Source organism: Amborella trichopoda, chromosome 4 (assembly GCF_054954075.1).
Source record: "Amborella trichopoda isolate Santa Cruz 75 chromosome 4, AtrichopodaSantaCruz75HAP2 v2.0, whole genome shotgun sequence".
Taxonomy (NCBI): Eukaryota; Viridiplantae; Streptophyta; class Magnoliopsida; order Amborellales; family Amborellaceae; genus Amborella; species Amborella trichopoda.
The window spans coordinates 26,749,028-26,767,505 of NC_142339.1; the positions used below are offsets into that span (position 1 = coordinate 26,749,028).

Sequence of the window (18,478 nt, forward strand, 5' to 3'; positions counted from 1 at the left end):
TGAAAGAAAGAACCAATTGTTGGTTATGCTGTCCACCGCATAAAAGGATCTGCTAGTGCATGGGAAATTGAACTTAATATGCATATTAAAACTCAGAAAGGCAGCGAGGATGGTAAAAATGATTGTTTTTCGTTTTATTATTTTTTTATTGAACAGGTAAACATGATTCTTACAACAGAATGCACAGCACAATAGAAAACTCAACTGCGCTCACAATTTGCTGGATAGAATATGTTTGAAATTTTCACAGAAACATATCCCTCAGTTTTCATCTGGTCTCATAAAAAGCTTCGAGGCATTTCTGACATGTTAGCAGTCCTTTCCAAAACATTGTGTTAAGTTTTTTAACTGGTGTGGATGGGATACTCAAATTCCGCATGGATTGCAACCAATTTAATGGCATCGGGTAACCAAACATTAAATAATGCTTTTCCAGAGGTTCTAAACATTATCTAGACATGATTTGATAACCTTTGATAATTTGGTCAGGGTTTTGACTGGAACAACTTAATTGTACCCCAAAGATAGAGACTTATGGGGAACCATTTTCCGCATATTTCAGAAATAAATACGTTAATGGACACAACAAACAATTTGGTGCTCGTGAGCCGGACTCGTTGATGGTGCAAGTTCAAGTCCTAATAATGCAAAGATCTCCTTGATGGATGTCCAATAACGCAAATATCAAACTGCAATTGATCCAAATTATCTCACTAATAATTTCCAAGTCTTTTTGAACGTTCCTAATTTTACACAAGACTCTGAGCAACGAAGGATAAGTGTGTGGAGCAACTTTAAAAAAATTTCGGCAATAATCAGACAACTTTTATTAGTATGTCCATCACGTACATGTTTTACCATTGTTCTTAGAAATTTTATAATGAAACCTAAAGACAAATACAAAAGAACAAATAGAAAATTCCAAGATATGATTGCTGCTACATTTACAAACACATGACTCAGAAAAACAAAAACTGGTTATGAAAATCCGCCTTGAAAACCACCTAAAATTTAGGGTTTTGCACATGTTACATCCCTCATGATTCCTCCATATCAATGGTGCACTACTTGGACGATAAATATATTCTCTTTTTCTGTCTTGGAAGACAAATACCTTCTCTTTTTCTCTGTTTCAGGCAGAAGTTTCAGGCTTAGAGTATTTAGTTTCAGACTTACCTTCTTCATCAAGGTTTCTATTAGACCTACCTCCTAATCTATATATCTCAATCTTTCCAAAATCTTTCAGAACCTTTTCAAGGCAAATCCTAACTGACACTGATTCCATAATCCAATTAACTTTCTTGGGAAATCATGGAAATATAGAAAATCTAGGGAAATTGGAATCAAACCATCTAGAAACACCTCCTGTGGGCCTCGCACCACATTGGGTATATCATGTCCAAAAAATATTTAATGAAATATTGTACATAGTGGGACCCCATAATCAATGGGGTTCACACATAACTCTCTTTGCCCTTTCACGTGACCCAAGATGCCCTTAAACAGGCCAATGTGCTCCACATAATTTCATAAAATCATCGTAAATAGTCTTCCAAACAAACAAAAAAAAAAAATTACTCCAGCAAGGTCATAGATCGAAACAAAATTTACTTCCATAAATTCCCTTAAAAAACAATTTCACAATACCAAAAATAAGATGACTGAGAGGAGAAAATAAAATATATTTTATTTTCCTCAAAAAAACCCTTAAAAAGCTTTTAGAGGGCACCTCTAAGAGAGTGCACCAGCAATGAAATACAATCCTAATTATATGCTCCATGTATACCCAATAATTACACCCTAAACCTCAAACCAACCCAATAGACCCGTGGCCCATATGTCATGCAAGGGGCTCATGACTGGCCTATCAAAGCTAGCCAAGGACAAGAGGAACCACAATGCAGGCACATAATACAAGTGTCCCCTAAGTACACACGTATGGTCGAACCTATATATTGACACGCAGTCTTCTAGTGCAGGGGGTACTCTTATCATTGGACTCAAGAAACCGCAATTAGCAGTACACATGTTTAGGATGCCATATCAAAACTCAAAATGCACCATCCTATCAAACGAGACCTTTTTAGTTTCCTCCTGGCCAGCAATCCACTAGTGGGCTAATCCAAACCTCGACTAAGGCAACCCAATTTAAAACTATAGAAACAAAGAAAAAGAAGAGAAGAAAAAGAAGAAAGTCCAGGGAGAAGAGTAGATTAGAGATACAAGAGTTAGTTTGAGAAAGTGACATTGCCTTTTGAGGCGAGAAAAGAGAAGGGACTGTCACATTAGAGTTACCTCACCCACAAGCCCCTCCCATTCTTATTTAAAATGATTAAAAAGTACAATGCCCATATGTATTGGAAAAGGTTGAAAAATTACAAAATGCCTATACGTATTGGAAAAGGTTGAAAAAGTCCTTAAGGACTTGTATACAAAATCAAATAACAATAAACTTTAACTTTTGCAACATTCCCTCTCAAGCTGATATCATTCATACCCAGCTTGCTTAAGATCACTTGCAATCAAGGTTTCCCAACAACCTTAGTAAGGACACTTGTGCTACCTAGTTTTTTGTTTTAACATATTGAAGGCATATTTCTCTTATAGCAACTTTCTCTAATGAAATTATTATCTACCTCTATGTACTTGGTTCTATTGTGCTGGACTGGGTCGTGAGATATATTGATGTTTGCCTTGTTATCACACTACAAAGACAGTGAACCCTTCAAAGGGGAAAACCAAGTTCTTGTGTGAGAATATATAGCCTAAATAATTCACATGCACTATGGGTCATGGGTCTGTACTTGCTTCTACACTTGATCTAGTTAAACTAACTGTTTCTTACTACAAGTTAGAAGATTATCTCTAACCAAAGTACAGTAGCCTAGTGTAAATCTCCGATCAACAAATTGAACCAGCCCAATTTCCATCTCTATAAGCTTCAACTTGCAAGTGCCCATGATTAGTAAATAGAATCCTCTACTTGATGATTTCAGATATCTAAGAATCTCTATTAGAAGCCTCAAGATGAATAATTCGTGGATGCATGAACTGACTAATACGGTCACAACATTTGCTATTTCTAAACATATGAGTGAGAGATATATCAATCTAACTACTAATCTATGGAAACACATCCTCAACTTTGAGAGATTCAGTCCTTTGGTCGTCAAGATTGTGGTCCATAGGAGTATCACCCCAGTGTTCTTATTTTCTTAAGAAGATCCAACACATACTTTGAGAGAGAAAGATTCCTCTCTTAGCTTGGCCACTTCTATTCCAAGAAAATACTCCAATGGACCCAAATCTTTAATTTAAAATTCCCTCACCAAAAACACTCGAGTTGCCAAATTTCCTTGAGACAGTTACTGGTTACAATCAGGGCCGTGCTACTGGTCTTAGTATATTTGACCAATTAGGTACGGTTAGTGTGATTCTGAGTACACCCTATTCTTTGAGCAACATGTATGAACATAAATGGCCTTCCTCAAGTTGCAGATTTTTTCTTCAGTTGAAAGAGCCCGAAATTCAAGTGAAGGTACCATATACACTTCTTCCTGTAGTTCCCATGAAGGAACACATTCGTGACATCCACTTTGGTGTAACGGCTATACCAAGGTAGCTGTCCGGGACAAAAGAATGAATGAAGGTCATCTTAGTGAGTGAACCCCTTGCCAATTAATCATGCCTTATATTTGTCAATTGTATCATCTTTCTTGTACTTTACAATATAAACTCTATTTGTAATAAACTAATTTCTCTTTAAAAAGATCTACCAGTTCCTGGGTACCAATCTTCGTTAATGCCCTTATCTCATTCTACATAGCTTCTTTCCACATTGGATGAGCTAAAGCTTTTGTAACACTAGAATTAATACAAACAGAAGACAAATAAGATACAAAAGCATGTAGGAAGGGACAAGGACTCGTACAAAACAAATTGTTTATTGGGTGTACAATACAATTTCTTCTATCCTTCTGTACAACAATGGGCAGATATGAATCATCACATTGAGAACTGTTTGGATTACCTGGATCAGAGTTACGCAATTGCTTTGGAGGCTTCTCAGCTATGGCGGCTCTACTTTTTGTTTCGGTCGAGTACAAACTTTCAGTTCTTTCTTTTCAACATCATACGATTGCCCTCCACTAACTTCCTGAGCTTCACAATCAAGAAAAACGAAAATAGGAAGGGGAACAAAAGACCTCTCCTCCACACTATGCTCCCCCAAACGAGAAGGAAAAAATGGAGTTCACTCAAAGACAGTGGAATCCATTGAAACAAACTTCTTCCCTAAGACTGGATCATAACATTTGCAAACCTTTTGAGATGACGAATAGCCAAGAAAGATACATTTTGCAGACTTGGGATCCAACTTTGTACGCTACGAACCAAATACAAGAGTAAAGCAAACACGTCCAGAGTATCGAAGGTACACTAAACAATGGACAATTAGGGTGGAGAAGCTTAAAGGGAGATTTTCAGTCTAGAACACAAGACGATGTACAATTATACAATAAGATATTGCGAGCACAGCTTCGGACCAAAATTTTTTGGGAATATTCCTGCTCAAGAAAAGAGCTCGATCAACCTCCCAAAAGATGTCTATTCCTGAAAGGGTGGTTATGTGGAACTCAAGGTATTAAATTTGAAAATTTTCTTTTACTTTTATTCCAAATACCAAAATTCCATTTACGTGAACCACTATATGTTGCTACAAATTAAAATACTACCCTATATACAACCTAAGATCTTTATTTTTACTACCAAAAGAAATAAAAACCATCCAAGAGCTTTAAACTAATTTCCACTATGATTTTTAATACAAAACAAGTTCCTAGAAATTCACAAAAAAGAAGAAGAAATAATGCTGAAAATAAGTACAGCTACTAAAAAGACTTACTGAAAGATGCCTGAAGTTACCCTCACAAGTCTTGGTACACCCTACATCTGATTCCCTGACCAATGACGTACTTTTACTCATTTTAAGTGTTGATGGAAATTCTAAGATAGGAAGCTTTTTAGACAATACTTCTTCCTCTAGGGTTTTAGAGAGCTCAAAAATCAAACTAGGGTTTCTACATACCCTGTAAGAACAACTTAGAACTGAATCTGTGAGTTGATCTCTCTCTAGCTGGGCTTCTCCCTTCTTTTCTTCAAATACAACAAACCATACTCTAGGGCTTCACCATGTACATAGCAGAGGCGAGAGGGTGGCATGATTCTCTAAGAGGAGAGAGGATGGCGTGATTCTCTAAGAGGAGAGAAAATTTGATGTGAAAGAGAGAATATTCTGGCATGGAGAGAAAAAACTTGGGGTGTGAGAGACGAATCTTTTTATGTGAGAGAAAAAATCTCGTAATGAGAGAGGGGCCTGAAATCTTGTTTAAATAGAAACAAGATCTATTTCTTATTTTGAATAGGTAACCAATCTAAGTATCCTTATTTAATTTTCAGCTTGATTTTTAGGATAATTAAGAAATCTGTGGGGTGAGAGAGATTTAGTCGAGAGCAATTCATCCCACAAATAAACCATCATGATTTTAGGTGGAAGGATAATAATATTATCCCTTTAGATTTTGACCCTAGTCCAACTCTTTTTTAAATTTAAAAATATAACCAATCTTATCATTATCTAGATCTCCCATAATCTAAGATAATAGAATAAGAAATCAAATCTTATTTAAAATTTAAAGATTTCCTATCTTATCTGTAACTAATTTTAAAATCAAATTTGAAACAAGAAAAGTGGGGTTTAAAATCAACACAAACAGCCGCTCAAATGCCCTCCCACAAGGATTTGAGATCATCTATACAAGAGATCTCAAGAACATGAGTCTCACAACTCAAAATAAAGGGGTTGACATGGTCAAGTTGTCCAACAATTGATTTTGAAATCATCAAATCATCCCAACCAGATCTAGAGTTTCTAACCTAACATCAAAAGTAGAATCCAACGGCATAATCAAGGTTTTACATTCAGTACCTGTTTTTTGGAATACGGGTTTCTAACCGTACGGCTGATGAAGACACTTGCACGATCACATCACATCATTAGGATGTAAAACACCTATGTTGAAGTCTCATTCTCTTATAACAGGTTAAAAAATGTCGAAACAGAGAAAAAGAAGAGGAAAAGGAAGGAGAAAGTCTAGAGAGAGCACAGATTTACTGATAGAAGAGTTCGAGAGAGGAAGTGAGAAAGTGTGGCATTGAGGAGAGAAGCATGAAGGGGCTGTCACATTAGGGTTACCTCATCCATATGCCCCTCCTATTCTTATTTAGAATTGATCAATTATAAAAAGTACAAAACGTGCTCCCTATGTATGGCAAAAGGACGAATAAGTCCTCGAGGGAAATACAAAAAAGATATGACAATAGGCTTTGACATCTACAACACCCATCAGACCAATTTGGTGATGCATCCAGGAACTATTGTTAGCACATATCCAGCCCAAGGTGCGGATTCCGCTCCTCCTAACCAAGGCTTAGTCACATCCAATGTGAGAGTGATAGAGCGCTCTTGGCCCCAACCATAGAGTCCGATCAAAACAGATGCTCATGTCAAAACCACCCTAAACAATATATTGCCTGCTCTCATGGCATGTTTTATCCATGGAGCCAACACTCGCACTCAAATTGGGAGTTTTATTTTGATTATATAAACAATACAGAATACATGGGATAAACTAGCTGTGAATTGAAAACCAAGTGGTAAAGCCTTTAATGGACACAAATCCAAACGAAGGCTAATCCTACCTGATGTTTAATTTGTAATTCCATAGAGGTGTAAGATATGTTACCTTCCAAAAAGGAAAAGGGAATGAGCAACTGTGTGTGGTAATTGGTACCTGGACACTTGAAAAGATAGACAACTAAGATGAAAACCTCAAACACTAAAATGCTTGCAAGTGAAACCATAAGCATGTAGCATCTAAAAAACTGAAGTGTAATTTATATGGATCATCACATCTAATGGAATGATCGATGTCTTTCCCAAAGAAACCAAACAGACCTTTGAAGGAATTGTTTCAAAGCAATCAAACAGATTTTTTTTAACCAAACATAGCTGGAAGCCCTCTCTATGATAGTTATTCCTAGATATATGACAACTAATTGCTTCACGTCTTTAAGAAATCTGCAGTATATGGAAAAACTTGCCGCATAAATAAATATACTAGGAACTATTTGAGGACTTACCAAGATCATCCCCATCAACATAGCCGTAAAACCAACCATAACCACTCTATCACTTTTCTTGAACCATGTCCAGATTCCGGCACATGTTCCAGTAATAAGTCCACCCAAAGTTGTTCCCATCAAGAGAACTGCACCAGAACAATCATAAGCAATAAGGGCTTCAATGCCAGTTGACTGAAATAGCTCCCACGCATCCCTTGCTGAATGGTTAAAGCTCTTCCCAGAAACTGCTATCTGCAAAGATAAAATTCATAAGTCCATAGGTGTCATTCATATTTTGAGTCTTTAGAAGCCAAGCCAACACACAGTCGGATCTTAGAAAATATTCACATATATTGGGAAGAGATATTCCACATAATTGACATGTCATGAGATGGGCCAGAAGTATCTTTTCTGAGTCAACATATAATGCTCACCACATGAATCTCCATGTCTTGTACTATCCCACTCAAGTGCTTCCAATTAACAAAGAAGGCCATTAACCAAATACAAGTAGACATTAGCAAAATTTACAATCTTGGAGTAACACTCATCTACAGTTTAAAATTTTAATTGTCCGGATATCCAGATCATGGTCCTATGACATAATAATAGATGGCTCTTGGTCAATGGGATTTATATATAATTTTTTTAATATCTTTCAAATGAGATGTTCGATAATTGTGAAATCAATGTCAAACTAATTGCCTTGCAGCAAGGATGAAAATATCTAAGGCTTAGGAAAATTGTATTTCATAAGTCATGTGCCAACTGCGGAAAATTTTCACCCACAAACGTAGATCTATACTGGTAGGGATCTTTTTTTTCTGTTTTCTTCCGTTTTTAGTGTTCTCCTAATTGCACGAGAAGTCAGATGTAATGGTAGTCAAGAATTGTATATATATAATGCACCAATTATAATGAAGAGGCTTGTTTGTTGAATAGCAACTAACTTTGGCTGTGTTACACACTAACCTTGTCATGTGAATTTCATTTACCACAATAGCAATGATGGCAACACGAAATTGAGCACAACATACTTTATAGGCTGTTTACCTGTGTCAAGAATGCAAAGTACTCCAGCTGTTCCATCTTGTGAAGTTTACAACTCAAAAATTCATGTACGACCATCATGTGTATACTTTGTCTTTGTCTGCCCCTACATGTCTAGTCTTTTGCTGCATTTGAACTCCAAAATTTTGAAAATCAACAAAAAACAAGTTCCATTGGATGGATAGAATGGTATGAAGTTACAATTTGCTTAAATCAAAGCTTAAAACCTGGAGGAAAAAATCCTTTGGGGCTATGGATGTAAAGAAATCGGCTTTACTTGAAGAGATTGCTGAGCTAGATCATTTAGAGGAGCACAGAAACTTATCCACTATTGAACTGAAGGGTCATAATTGTTGGTGTAGATACTTGTCCTAGGTACAACTCTTTTAAAATTTCACAAAGAGAAAAATATACACCTCAATTATATACACTTTCTTCAAAAGGACCGCCAACTTTGATTGATACAACAAATCTTACAACTCCAAAGCAGTAGGAAAAGAGGATCACAAACTCCTTATAATATGCCCATAATCATTTCCATTCATTTGGACACCATGAGATTGCATATGTACAAGATAATGTACACTAATGTAAAATTCAGCCATTCTTAGAATTACATCAAACACTTTTACATACACCAATGGCTTAAATGCAATCTCAATTATTACAGACACTTTCACAAATGTGTACATAGAAGACATAAGCCATGGCAAGACAAAACTCATGCAATTTCCCAGCAATTACCTCCTCGGGATTTACAACAACCCCTACTGAAGTTCCATTACAACAACACGAGGATCCAAGCTCCATCACACTTAATATTTGGAAAGCATAAAATAAACTTCAAATGCACAATCTAAGATCAATTTAGGGACCGATTTGATGCAGAAGATTGAGAGAAAAAATGATGCTAGTGTGCGGTACAAAATTTGTGCCTATTTTAGTCTGAAATGATGGAGCATAGTAATTATGAGAGCATAGTGAGGACATATAAAAATGAAGTAAAGAACACAATGAAAGTGACAATACCTTCCTGTAAATGCACTTTGCGGCAGGTTACAGCAATGTTTGGAGGACCAGATGATGTCTCAAGGCTATGGAGCCTGATGGAGCATGGAAGCAAGGTGGGCTAAGTGCACAAGGCCATGGTGCAGACCATGGGCTCTTCTCTCACACATGGATAAACCTCTCTTCCAGTCTCTCTCTAGCTCTCTAGGCTATGGCGTTCCATTCTCTCTCTCTCAATTGACATAGTAACAATGTCATTTAGAGCCCTTGAAATAGGAAATCTATGGGGTGAGAGAGGCTTGATCCTAGCCATCCAATCCCTTGCTAGCTATCATAAGTCAAGGGTCTGGATTTAACACCATTATCCCTTGGCTTAAATTCAAACCCAAATTTATCTCCAATATTCAATTCAAAATTCCTACAAATGAGCATAGTCACATTCAAGGTTAATTCATGTTAATCAAATTCAAATTTTGGATCAAAGACTTAATTATTGTTCATCATCATAATTCGATTTCATAAGAGAGAACTTAAATGCCATTTAGAGCCCTTGAAATAGGAAATCTATGGGGTGAGAGAGGCTTGATCCTAGCCATCCAATCCCTTGCTGGCTATCATAAGTCAAGGGTCCAGATTTAACACCATTATCCCTTGGCTAAAATTCAAACCCAAATTTAAGTCCAATATTCAATTCAAAATTCCTACAAATGAGCATAGTCATATTCAAGGTTAAATTCATTTTAATCAAATTCAAATTTTGGATCAAAGACTTAATTGTTCTTCATCATAATTAGATTTCGTAAGAGAGAACTTTGAGAGAGGGGCGTGCTCCTAAGTATGAAATAAAGTTGCGCACGGTTTATATAAGGTGTCAACCTCAAAAAATTAAAGTAACATGCACCTCTAAATCTTGCTAAAATATGCATTTCCAGAATCAGGAATCGTTACAATGACCTAAAATCTATATTCACCCCCAATTATGAAATTTAAAGCCCCAAAAATAGCGTAGATTCATAAACACTTATTTTTTAAAAAAATAGACAGTCTAGATAATATGTTACAAGATGCATTATTTTTACGCCTTGAAACCTTTTTTTTTATTTTTTATATCATATACATTGAGTTTGACTTGATCAATAGTAGGGTTTTTGAACACAGGAACAACCTTTTTAAGTATATTTTAGAGGTGTACCACTTCTATAGTATAAGGTTGACACCTTATATAAACCTTTTGAATAAAGTTTTCTATCTCTAAGTTTCAAATTTAAAACTAAGCTCTTTCTCTCACTAGCACATGGGATTTAAATGGAATCAAGAAAGCATGCCAAGTAGCATGGAAATGGTCACTTTCATTGCCCAAAAGCCTAAAGGTTTAGATTGAGATCTCAAACCCAATGCCCCTTGTGGAAGCCCCCTATCTGCACCCTCTTAGACTTGCCACATTGTTTTGATCTCATGTGTATTTTGTGTATTTTCTTGTTTCTTGCCTTTGGATATATGTATTTGTACAAAGGTCTTATGTAAAACTGCTACCCTAATGTAATATCACTACACTATATATATAGTCTAATCTTCCTAGCGTGTAGGTATGCTTAGAGGAGTTCAAGCCAAGCCCTAAGCATAATTCTCTATTCTCTCTCTCATTTCCTCTCGTTTGTCTTTCAGCTGTGAAGTTTCACAAACAAACGCAAGTTAACATGGTATCAAAGCAGGTTTGGTGAGGAGAATAGATCCATCCATTACTGAAATACATCTTGAGTCTATCGTTCAGATTCGTTTTCTATACCAATCCAAGTTCCTTCGCTTTTCCCCCCTTGATCCTTTTCTCACTCTTGAACATCTTTGCGCAAACTAGTTTTCTTTCTCTTCGCAAATTGAGTCCCTTCTTTCTCTCTCTAGATCATTTTCTACACTCTTTCTTAATCTCTCTACTTTTTTGTTTCTCTCTCTAGATCTGGTTTTATTCACACTATTCCATCATCTCCCTAGATCTGGTTTTATTCTCTCTACATCTTTTCGTTTCTCCACACTATTCCACTGTCATCTCTCCCATCATCTCTCCTTGTTTTCCTTTTCCAGATTTCGTGAGATTGTATGTGCTCATTCCCCTTTACTATGGGATAGTAAATGCTTTCCAATTCCCCAAGTCAATCAAATTCGTTTTCATTCCCGAATCCTCAATATGTCTCCGTCTAACTTAAATCTGATAATTTTATTGTCCGGAAAAGGACTGTTGCTCCCTTCATCAGAGGCCAACATCTCTATGGTCATTTGGATGGATATACTAAGCCACTACCAGAATATGTTACTCAAGAAAACACAAACTTAGATGGAAGAGAGAGACCACTTTGGTGGTCAACCCAGCCTTTGAAGATTGACTTGTTAAAGGCCAAAATGGTATTGGTTGAATAAATTCAACCTTGTCTGAAGAAATTTTGGCTCAATTGGTGAATTTACCTACTGTGTACTATCTTTGCAGATCCCTCAACGAGTTCTATTCTCATGATCAGAGGCTCATGCTATGAATTAAAATCTGAACTTCAAGATTGTAAGAAGCGGAAGATGTTAGTGTCGGAATTTTATAACAAGATAGTATGAATATGTGAAAGCTCGCCAATGTTCGAAAACTCAGCCGCCTAGGCAGCCGCATAATCAGATGAGCGGCCAAAACACCTAGGCAGCATCTAGGCAGGTAACCTATGTGGCTTTCATCTAGGTGCCTTACCTGTCTAGGCGGTTTAATGAAGGCAGCAGCCAAGGCGCCACCTCAATGCAATGTGCCGAGGGCAGAATAAAGGCAATAGTTTGTTGGTGTTTTGGAGCTTCTAGTAGTTGATTTAGAGGACTTTTGGAACCCAATAGACAAGGTTTGGGCTGACATCGTTTTGATTTTGATATTTTAAAAGCATTATCATATTTAAATAAGGGTTTTGATTTGTTTATGCAATAATGTATTATGTTGTGAATCATTTGTTTTTTCTTTTTCTTTTTTTTTATTTTTATGATATATTTACATGTTTGTAGTTGAAAGATTGAATTTTTTTTGTTATTAATTGAATTTTTCCTCATTTGGACAATGAAATAGGGCCTATATCGAATTCTTTTATGAATAGTTGATTCCTTATTTGTACAACATGTCATGTTTTGATATTCAATTATTTTTTTTTTACTTTTTTAGATAAATCAATAAGGGAAAGGTTTCTATACTTCCCCTACAGCATAGAAGATCTATGCTTCCCCAATCATCCAGCCGTCTAGTTTTGATCAAGAGAGCCAATCACCTTTTGATCTTAGATCCGACGTCTCAAAGTATTTTATTTTTAGTTTTTTTATACAAATTGTATGAATATGAAATTTGGTAGGTGTCATCTTCTCATTGGGGCGCACCTATAAAAAATATTAAAAATATTGTTTTGATAAATATAATGACCAAAATACCCCTTGAAACTTTCAGGGGTGTTTTGGTCATTTTATTTTATTAGAAATATTTTTTTTTTATATTTTTCGCTAGTGCGAGTTTAATAGAGGATTGGATGTCCAAAATTTGGTGTCAAAATATTTATAGAAAAAAATTAAAAATAAAATAGCATAGAGACGTGACATTGTGATTGGGGCAATCTTAGGCCTCCATTTAGAATGGAGGGTTGGATAAGGGGAAGTATATAAGTTTGATGTCGTAGAAGAAGCACAGAAAGCTTGCCCATAAATAATTATATTATATCCTAATTCTTATGTGAAGCTATATATGATTATTTTTTTCAGATTGGTTTGCAATGAACCATGACCCAACGAGGACATGGAAATCCTCACTAGGATAGGACATGTGGGCAATGAGGGCCCCAAGTCCCACACCCATGTGGGACCGCAACATGTGGATCTAGGACCTTGGCTCCCTCTCCCACATTGCCTTAGAGATTTTTGGAAATTGCAAAAACATCCTTTCAGGTTTTTCATTGCTGAAAATGATTTTAAAAATTGCAAAAAATTCTAAAATTCATAGAATCATCTCTAATATTGAAAAGAAAAATTCTAATAGTGAATTGATACCCATGGCTCAAGAAAAGTGACTATCAGGGCACTCTACCCAACCCAGTAACCATGGTCCATGACCATCTTTTCAAACCAACCTAACGAGAGCAATGATGCACAGTCTCCTGTAGGAGCTCATGATTAGCTCATCAAATCTGACCAATAAATAATGGAACCATGGTATTGGAATGTAGATTATTGGTTGTAAGTCACACACACATATCATTATAGTTGAAGGGGGGCATTCTCTATGCACATGTACACGTACCTTTTTGTAGGATTGCATCCCAGTATGTGGTTGTCACATATAGATGTCGTGTGAAAGTTTGTTGTGGATTTGGCCATCACACTTACAGGCCTATATCTGCACAAAGGAGATCACGAAGCTCTCCTAGCCTATAAATTTCCCATGGGTATCTCTCGGACCTCAACAAGGGATAACACTCTAAAAACCCTCTACAGTAGTTCCATATGACCAAAAGAGGGTTTTAGACATGTCCTAGACCATAGATCGCCTAACATTGGGTCAATTAACCAATACACACTCTCACTGAATTATATAACCAAGTACAATTCATTATTTTACATGCTCTCATGGGCTTTAAAGGTTACAGACCCCAACATAAATTAGAAGTGTTTACTATGAGAGAATCCTAATTATATGGGATTATGGAAGGTCTAATTCTAGTTTCAATAGATGCAGATATGGGTCAAGGATCTGAGGGATAATGGTTCAAGGATTCCTCTTTGATCATGATGGCTAATCTAAAGAATGGATGACTCAAATTTAATCATTTCTTCCTCTCACATATTACGTAGGATTCCCTAGTCAAATTCGAGTCTTATTAGAAGATGGTATACCCACCATATGCTTTTCTGGACTCTCTCTCTCCTCTATCCTCTACTCCCCACCTCTCTCAATCTTTCTCTCTCTAGCTTCCTCTCTCTCTCTCTAAGGTTAGGCACTCCCCTAGTAAGGTACGACCATAGAGGTTTCACACCACCCTGGCTAGCCTGAGAGGAGAGTACTCCTAGCCCAGTTAGGTCTTGTGGTTGGAGGTGGTGCCACATTGTGGCATGCCCTAGTTTTGGGTTGAAAGGATACCTATTGTTTTCAGTTTCATGCTCAAGCCACAATTCTGTGAAAGGGTATCACCATAAGTGCTTCCTAGATTAGGAGGACTCAAGAAGGGCCAAGGACCAGTGTGCCATCTGCCTGGTAATCGGGTGTGGGGTGTCCCATGTCCTATGGGGGTGATCCTAAGCAAAGCTCAGACCAATTTGTTCTCAATTCCTATTTGTGTTAGGATTCCTATTTGAATTATGATTCCTATTCAGACTGGGATTCCTACATGAATTAGAAATCCTATGTGTATTGGAATTTGCATTGTAACTGAGATCAGTTCATGAATAAAAGTTTTATATATATTCTTCTTGAGGCAGTAAGAGTTAAAGATCCATAGCATGTAGTAGGTTTTATCTTATGCATCCACTCTGTAATTTTGGCATTTTAAGTAGAATTACCAGTTATTAATAATGGAAAAAGAGAAAAGTTTTGAATTTACACCCCTGGAATCCTACGTAGCCACTCCTTTTCAGCTATGACACATGGAACTGGTAGGATAATTTGTGACACATTAACCTTGAAGCTAAGATGTGTTTGTACCTTAATTATTTTGATTGATGTTGCATATATAACAGTAACGATGAAGGGACCAATAGAGGGTAAAATAGTTGACATATTTGTGGGAAGAAGTTAAACATAGAGATGCTCATGTGTACAAGGGTTACTGCAAGTGGAGAGGGGTGAGACCTAGCTGGTGGGTGGGCTGTGCATTGGGTTATCCCTCAAGGTGTAGACCTGCATGCCACTCATTATAAGTGGAAAAGTGTATATGGCGAATTTTACAAGTATATATGCTGCAACTCCTCATCTCCCAGTTGCATGGAGAGATATTACCAACCCAGCGAGAAAGAGGGAAAACTACCAAGAGTACAAACTCCACTCCCTGAAAATATAGTGCAGACACAAAAGACATCATGCTATACTGAGGTCAAGAGAATCATCAAATCTGGGAATCCACAATCTTACATGAACGAAAGTACACTAGGCAAATGAATAAACAAAATAATTAGTTTATTTGTTTTAGTCCTTGAAGATTAATGATGAACTTGTACACATTATAGATTTAAAAACATTAAAGCAAAATTATGTCATGAAACAATCGGCATTGCATAAATCTTCATGCTGCTTTATTTCAAATAGGAACAAGGTTAGAGGCATGATTAATGCCAGAGAGGAGATAGTTAAAGGCTACATTGAAATTTATGCAAGAGCAGGAGCCCCATAAGTTGCCATCAATGTTCTTGGAGATCTTCATAGGTTTGCATATCAGTAAGGGGTGATCCCTCAACAAAGTTTGATGGCTCAAATGAGAATTCCCCTGCCCTGAGCAGCTTGATGTCATGTTTGCATAAACATCATGTATGTTTCAAACAATTTATGTAATTCGTCATTATTGGGAACGTTAAGATGCGAGTTAAGTAGCAAGTATTTAACAAAAATAGGGTTACACAGTAGGGTAAATAGTTCTTGAACATTAAGCAATCTTGATGTAAATGTGACTGTGCTCCAAAAAAATTGTGAAATGAAAGATGAAAATTGAAACTCTTCAATTTTATTCATAGTAAATCTTAACCTCTCCAGAAACAAAGGAAAGAATGTAGATATGTAGTGTGCACTACCTGAACATATGCATATTTGTTGAAGAAGCGAACAAGTGTCTCAACAAGATTAAATAAGAAGTCTACACAGCAGAGCAAACACTCATTGTTGCCAATTTTCGATCGAAACCCACGGATCTATAGAAAATGCCAAAATGTGTGAATTGCCAATATCAAGAGTCAAGACCAATAATAGATAACTAAATAGAGCTAATAAATATAATTATGGCTTTAAAATACCTCCCATCTCAATGTTCGGATGGCAGCAGTGAAAAGAGATCCATAGCAGATGCTACCCAGAGATGTAGTCAAAGCATGTTGCAGAGTCCTTAGCAATGGCTTTGGTGGCATTGATGATGATCCTTGACCACCGTTTAAGAGAACTAGAACAACCATACCAGATACTACCACATGGACAGTGTTACAAAGAACAGCACCTGTCCAAAACAAACTGATTGAGAGTACCTGTATGTGAAATATAGAAACTTGTGAGTAAATTGGTGGGTATGCTACAATACAATACTACGAATGCAATTGTTGGAATCTTAAATCAATGGAAGAAATTAGAAAACTTGCCAGCTCACCCCAAGAAGCCACCAGCAGCCACCATCACCTATGCTTGAAGCAACCACACCAGATACTCCAAAAGACCAAATTGCGAACCACACGAGCATTAATCCCATAAATGCATAGGTAACCCTCATAACCTCAGGAACGTTCCAAACCATCTTGACGCCTTTTTGCAAAACCAACATTGTGAACGGAAACCTGTTTTTGATAAATTAGGTGTAAAACAAAAATTTTTCTAAGCACCAACCATTGCCACCCACTTTTTTCGATATTGCCACCAAAAACATGGATTAGTTCCAACCAGTGTTTAAAAAACCGCCGAGTCGAACTGGACTCGCCCGGTTCGACTCGGGAATCGACAGTAGCGTCTCGAATCACACGAAAAACCGAGAATCGCCCGGTTCTAGAGAGAACCGGGCGAGTCTGTACAGTGACTCGCCAATTCACTGTACGGACTCAGTGAGTCCCGTGAAGAACACGGGCTGCACAGTGTTCTTCACGGGATTCTTCAAAATTTGACATTTTTTGATCATTTTTCTTGTTTTTTTTGGCATGTGATCTAATATGCGAGCTTTAAACAACTTTATTCAGATTTTTCACGGATTAAATGGTTGAGAAATTTTGTGTTTTTGGATCACGAAAGTTGCATTTTTAGGGTTTCCGCCTTTCCTTGTGTTTCATGCCAAATAGGGCATGAATCTGTCAAAATTTGTAGGCATTTTGATCATAAAGTTATTCATCAAAACCTTCTGTTACGAATTTGAGATAATCGTTGAGAAAAACAGAGTTATTTGGCGATTGAAGGCTCGGGTTCACAAAACCAGGTAAGAAGTTTGGGTTTTTTTTTTTCCGCCATATGATTAATTTCACTGCATATTTTGAAGATAATGAGTTCAATTTGTAGGGTTTTTAATCTTTATTGTGTCTATTATGATTTACCATATTCAATTTTATGTAATTTGGTCAATTACAGCATGAATTTTTAGATGAACACAGTGATGTCTGTGGAAAAAAATTTCTGCTGTTTTTTTTTTTTTTTCCGCCTTTCGATTTTTTGTTCATGATATATTACAAATAATGTGTTAGATTTCTAGCGTTTTTAATCGTTATAGTGTTGTTTGTAATTAAATGTATTCAATTTGATCTGATTTATTCAATTTGAGCTTCATTTTTTAGATTCAATGACTGTTGTCTGTGAAGAAAAGAACTGCGTTTTCTTTTTTTGCTCAATTTAATCGATTTGATTTGATTTATTGATGATAATGTGTTCAAAATTTAGGGTTTTGATTCCTTATATTGTTGTTTATCAGAAAATGTACTCAATTGGATGTAATTTATTCACTTAGAGGTGGATTTTTTAGTTAAAATGCCTTATGTAAGATGGCTCTGTGAAGAACAGAGTTTTTTTTTTTTTTTTTCTAACCCATGATAGAATTTTTTGTAATCCATGATCGAATTTTTTGTAATCCATGATCGAAATGTTTGTCTTTTTTTTTGTAATCCATGATCGAATTTTTTGTTTTTTGTTCTTTTTGTAACCCATGATAGAGTTTTTTGTAATCCATGATCGAATTTTTTGTAATCCATGATCGAATTGTTTTTTTCTTTTATTGTAATCCATGATCGAATTTTTTATTTTTTTGTTTTTTTGTAATCCATGATCGAATTTTATGTAATCCATGATTGAATTTTTTGTAATCCATGATCGAATTTTATGTAATCCATGATCGAATTTTTTGTAATCAATGATCGAATTTTTTGTAGTCCATGATCGAATTTTTTGTAATCCATGATTGAATCTTTTGAAAATTTGTGATTTTTTTTTTTTAATCCATGATCAAATTTTTTTTTGTAATCTATGATCGAATTTCTTTAAAATTTGTGATTTTTTTTTTTTAATCCATGATCGAATTTT

The 18,478-nt window shown here is 36.2% G+C and overlaps 1 protein-coding gene across 8 annotated transcripts in view; it reads right to left on the reverse strand.

The window, feature by feature from the left end:
• Positions 1–18,478, reverse strand: part of LOC18424757 (Plasma-membrane choline transporter family protein) — a 46,247-nt gene that overhangs the window by 429 nt on the left and 27,340 nt on the right. The window contains exons 3-7 of one of the 8 annotated variants that reach the window (XR_016053434.1): positions 16,578–16,761; positions 16,234–16,458; positions 16,015–16,131; positions 7,201–7,434; positions 4,031–4,161 (exon numbers count right to left, since the gene is read on the reverse strand). Coding sequence is in view for 3 of the 8 variants with exons in the window: in XM_088863939.1 (XP_088720065.1) it covers positions 6,724–6,858; positions 7,201–7,434; positions 16,015–16,131; positions 16,234–16,458; positions 16,578–16,761 (895 nt within the window). In the remaining 5 variants the exon portion in view is untranslated. Of the gene's footprint in view, positions 1–3,930; positions 4,162–6,695; positions 6,859–7,200; positions 7,435–8,235; positions 8,358–9,261; positions 9,659–16,014; positions 16,132–16,233; positions 16,459–16,569; positions 16,762–18,478 lie in introns of those variants that run through there. The other 7 variants (XR_016053435.1, XR_016053436.1, XR_016053437.1 and 4 more) reach the window with 7 other exon arrangements.